The sequence below is a fragment of the Danio aesculapii genome, chromosome 16, assembly GCF_903798145.1.
Source record: "Danio aesculapii chromosome 16, fDanAes4.1, whole genome shotgun sequence".
Lineage (NCBI taxonomy): Eukaryota > Metazoa > Chordata > Actinopteri > Cypriniformes > Danionidae > Danio > Danio aesculapii.
Window position 1 is genome coordinate 57,323,102 of NC_079450.1, and position 5,000 is coordinate 57,328,101.

Genomic DNA, 5,000 nt, shown 5'->3' on the forward strand with positions numbered 1-5,000 from the left:
ATTCAGACACTAGATGGAGACAGACTAAAACAGCTGATGGAGTATACACTAACCTGCGCATTATTCAGACACTAGATGGAGACAGACTAAAACAGCTGATGGAGTATACACTAACCTGAGCATTATTCAGACACTAGATGGAGACAGACTAAAACAGCTGATGGAGTATACACTAACCTGAGCATTATTCAGACACTAGATGGAGACAGACTAAAACAGCTGATGGAGTATACACTAACCTGAGCATTATTCAGACACTAGATGGAGACAGACTAAAACAGCTGATGGAGTATACACTAACCTGAGCATTATTCAGACACTAGATGGAGACAGACTAAAACAGCTGATGGAGTATACACTAACCTGAGCATTATTCAGACACTAGATGGAGACAGACTAAACTATTTTTGTTTTGCTATTCTTGTGTGTGTGTGTGTGTGTGTCCATCAGAGCGTCTCCTCCTCGGTCTCCTGTGCGTGCCCATGCTGAGAGGCAGACCGGCGGTCACACACACACGCACGCACACACACATGTCCTCCGTCAGCGGCTCCAGCAGCGCCGCCGGGCCCCGAGAGGTGGAGCTGGTGCTGGTGAAGGAGCAGAATGGGGTTCAGTTCACCTCCTCCAGCCTGCGGAGCCCTGGCGCGCACGCAAACACACACACACACACTCACACACACCCGTCCGGACAGCAGCGCGAGACCTGGGGCAAGAAGATCGACTTTCTGCTGTCCGTCATCGGCTTCGCTGTGGATCTGGCCAACGTCTGGAGGTTCCCGTACCTGTGCTACAAGAACGGCGGAGGTGGACAAACACACACACACACATATTAAATATACACACATGTACACATACTTATGCATGCACACATTACATGTACACACACACACACACACACAAACATATATTACACAGATATACACACACTCACACAGACACACACACACATGCACAAACATATATTACATTTACACAAACACACACACACACTCCGTCCCAGCCCTACTGTATGTAGTGTTTTCTCTTGATGTGTGTGTGTGTGTGTGTTCAGGAGCGTTCCTGGTGCCGTATCTCTTCTTCATGGTGATCGCCGGGATGCCGCTCTTCTACATGGAGCTGGCTCTGGGTCAGTATAATCGTGAAGGAGCCGCCGGCGTCTGGAAGATCTGCCCCATATTCAAAGGTACATCTCCAGCTCCGGAGAGCAGATGACAGGTGCTGGTTATCACACGCACTCAGATGGAAGACACACACAAATGGGCTTTTAGCACGACACGCTTTGCAGGAACGCAGATTCGGTGTCACTTCACCACAGGTTTAGAGGACACACTGGACAACACTGACCTTCACTGCTGTTTTACACACACGTTTACAGTCTGCAGATGAGTTATAGGAGTGGAAAACACACATTCAATCAGGCTAAATAGAAGCAAAACATCCATTTTAGTGTTTCACATAAGTGTAGAGCCAAATATGAGTGAAATTAATTAGAGATAAAGCACATCCAGCAGATGTTATCATAGAATAAAACTCAACATATAAGACTGAAGAGTTTATTCTGCAAAATAAACCTCCTGGATGTACTTTTATAGTCTGCAGACGAGTGGAAAACACACATTAAATCATGCTAAATAGAGACAAAGCATCCATCTTTGCTGTTTCAAATAACTTTAGAGCCACATTTGAGTGAAATAAGCACAGCATAGAGGTTTATTCTTCAAAACAACAGCCTGGATGTACTTTTACAGTCTGCAGATGAGTTATAGGAGTCAATATAACACACTACACCATGCTAAACAGAAGCAAAGCGTCCATTTTAAATAACATTTCAAAATGTGAGTGATGTAAGTTGGAGATCAAACACATCCAGGAGGTTATCATCACAGAATAACGCTCGCCATAGAAGACTGAAGGGTTTATTGGGCAAAAACATCTGCCTATATGTAGTTTTACAGTCAGCAGATGAATTATAAGAGCCTAAAACACATATTAAATCATGCTATATTAAAGCAAAGCAATCTGAAATAATAAAATGGATGCTTTGCTTCTATTTAGCGTTATTTAATATGTGTTTTAGACTCATATAACTCATCTGCAGACTGTAAACGTACATGCAGGAGGTTATCATCACAGATTAAAGCTCGATATATATACAGATGAAGAGTTTATTGTGCAAAAACAACAAATGCATTTTTACAGTCAGCAGAGGAGTTATGAGCAGGGCCAGACAGAATCTGCGGATGTTTTCTGCTATTTCTGCGGAGAATTTTGGTAAAAATCTGCAGATTTCTGCTGAATTATTTTGAGAGCACTTTAATATGTGAAATAAAAATAATCTCTTTAACTTGTATTTAATTTATTTAGTTTAAAATGCAAATACAATTAGATTCACTTTATTTGGTAAACAAAGCAAATCTCTCATATAATATCTCTACTGAAAGACAGAAAATATTACTGTACACACTGCACTGTACATAAAGCAGATCAACATGTTCATATTAGTCAGGAATATTACTGAAATTAATTTAGAAACTGATTAAATATTGATTTACACACATTTACTCAGTAAATAAACCCGTGTGTGCCTAGTTATTAGATGGAAAACACATATTAAATCATGCTAAATAGAGACAAAGCATCCATTTTATTGTTTCATATAACTTTACAGCCAAATATGAGGGAAATTAATTAGAGATAAAGCACAGAACAAAGCTCGATAGGAGTTTATTCTGCAAAAACAACCACCTGGATGTACTTTATCAGTGATTTATTTCACTCAAAACTTAATATTTTATTTAATTATGCTTTTATTTAGCACAATTTAGTGTGTTATTGCGAAAATAATGAAGTGTTTACAGCAGCTTCAGTTGGTCAATGGTGCTGTTGGTGTATTTCAGCTCCTCAGAATAGCAGCGCTCCAACAATGCGCCTTAACACACCTCCTTTATAGAGCAGCACACACATGAGTCCACAGAGTGGTGCAGATGGAGTTACTATTGAAACAACGTGACGCAAAACATGGAAATGACTGTTGTGCTGCTCTGAAAATACCAACACAACACACCAAACATGTCTTGAGCCTTATTGAGTCGGGTCTATGATAGGACCCTATGTGTTGTTTTCAGAAATAATGAGTCAAAATAAAGTGAGTTTTCCCTTAAAACAAGCAAAATAATCTGCCAATGGGGGAAGAGAAGTAATCACATGTCTAATGGAAAAAGAAGATTATTTCACACACCCCATTATCAGATGGTTTAGCTTGTTTTAACCCTTTAACAAGCATCGTAACCACCTGGTGGACCTTTTATCCATGAGATATCATTATTATTTTAATTGCTATATCATTTATCAGAGTTGTGTCAGTATATTATCCAATGCAAGCGTTTTTAGTTTTTTTTTCCAAGGAGTTCACCTTAAAGGGTTAAGGAAACGCTCCCTTCAGTTTCACTACTTAATTACTAGTCTAGAAAATGCTTCTTGATTTAATAATTTTTAGATATTTGGACTAAAATCAAGAGTAAATACTTGTGTAATATAAGAGCGTCTGATTCACTATATAATACATGTTTAATTGATTTTAAAAGTAAAGCTGCTCTGTCTGAATCCGCTCTGTAGTTCAGTTTCTCTATCCCTCAGCTGTGTTTGCTGCAGGTTTGCTGGACATAATAAATAATAAATGTGTCAGATCTCCTCAATGCGTTTCATAATGGAGCGCTGTTGTGAGCTGCAGCTTCATCTGTCAGGATGGAGAGACGCTTTAATCAGCAGCTTGTGTCTCTGCTCCGCCAGAGATTACTGTAATTACCGCTGATCAACATGTTTGCTTCCTCAGGATCGATCACACGTGTGCTGATAATATATGATGGAGAATCCTGCTGTTTGCTCTCCTCATGCACAGAAGAGACCCGCGAGCGTCCATCTTTCTGTCTGTGCGCTTGACTAGAGGAGTGTGACTAAACTAAACCACAGGTGTCCTTCAGGAGAGTTTACGCTGCACTCTTGACTCTTTCCACACAGAGAGAGAAAGAGAGAGAGAGAGAGAGAGAGCGGGAAGACATGATGTAAAGGATATAATTATACAAACATTACACATTTATTCACTGCAAAAAAAAATGCTTTAGAACTTTGAGCTTTTGTCTTGTTTCTAGTCCGAACATCTGGAAAGAAATCTGAAATCATGAAGCATTTTCAAGACAAGCAAAGAATATAGTGTTGATTCAGAAATATTGAGTCAACATGACGTGTTTAGCGTTAAAACAAGCAAAATAATCTGCCAATAGTGGAAGCAGAATAATATAGTGTTTCCTGTCGACATGAGATTATTCTGCTCACCCCAGCAGCAGATTATTTAGCTTGTGTTAATGAAAAACTCAGTTACTTTTGGCATATTGTCCAGAAAATGCTTCATGATTGAAGAATTTTAAGATATTTTGACTAGAAGCAAAACAAAAACTCTCCGTAAGAGAAGCATGTGTAACATGACATTTCACTACTTAGATTCTCATACTGGCTAACACAGGACGCAAGGAGACCGAAAGTTAAAACTATAACAGTAACTGCAAACGCTGAATCATCTGCCAATACGGTAAATACAATAATCATTTGTCATTGATGGATTATTGTTACATATTTACACTAGAAACAACATATTGGGCTCTATTTTAAGGATCTAGGCGTAAAGTCTGAAGTGCACGGCCCGAAAGCACGCTTGAGTGTCTGAATCCACTTCTGCTATTTTAAAGATGGAAGAATCTGCTCTGCGCCCCAGCGCATGGTCTAACAGGGTTGAGCTCATTCTCTTCATGAGTTCTGGCTGTGTTTTGAGCAGAACCTGCATTAAACCAATCAGAGTCTCGTCTCTCATTCCTTTTAAGAGTCAGTTCTCCATGGTGCATTTGCTATTTACATGGCGACTTTATAAGTGTAAAAACTGAACGCTTCACTAAAACAGATAAACAGAGCATCTGCAGCGCGAGGATAAAGAACGAGCCTCCTCCATT

General features: G+C 39.7%; 1 protein-coding gene across 1 annotated transcript in view; it reads left to right on the forward strand.

The window, feature by feature from the left end:
* The window catches only part of slc6a3 (solute carrier family 6 member 3), a 27,573-nt gene that overhangs the window by 5,267 nt on the left and 17,306 nt on the right, over positions 1–5,000 (forward strand). The window contains exons 2-3 of the mRNA XM_056475147.1: positions 451–804; positions 1,052–1,183. Coding sequence (XP_056331122.1) covers positions 483–804; positions 1,052–1,183 — 454 coding nt within the window. The 5' untranslated portion in view covers positions 451–482. The remainder of the gene's footprint in view (positions 1–450; positions 805–1,051; positions 1,184–5,000) is intronic.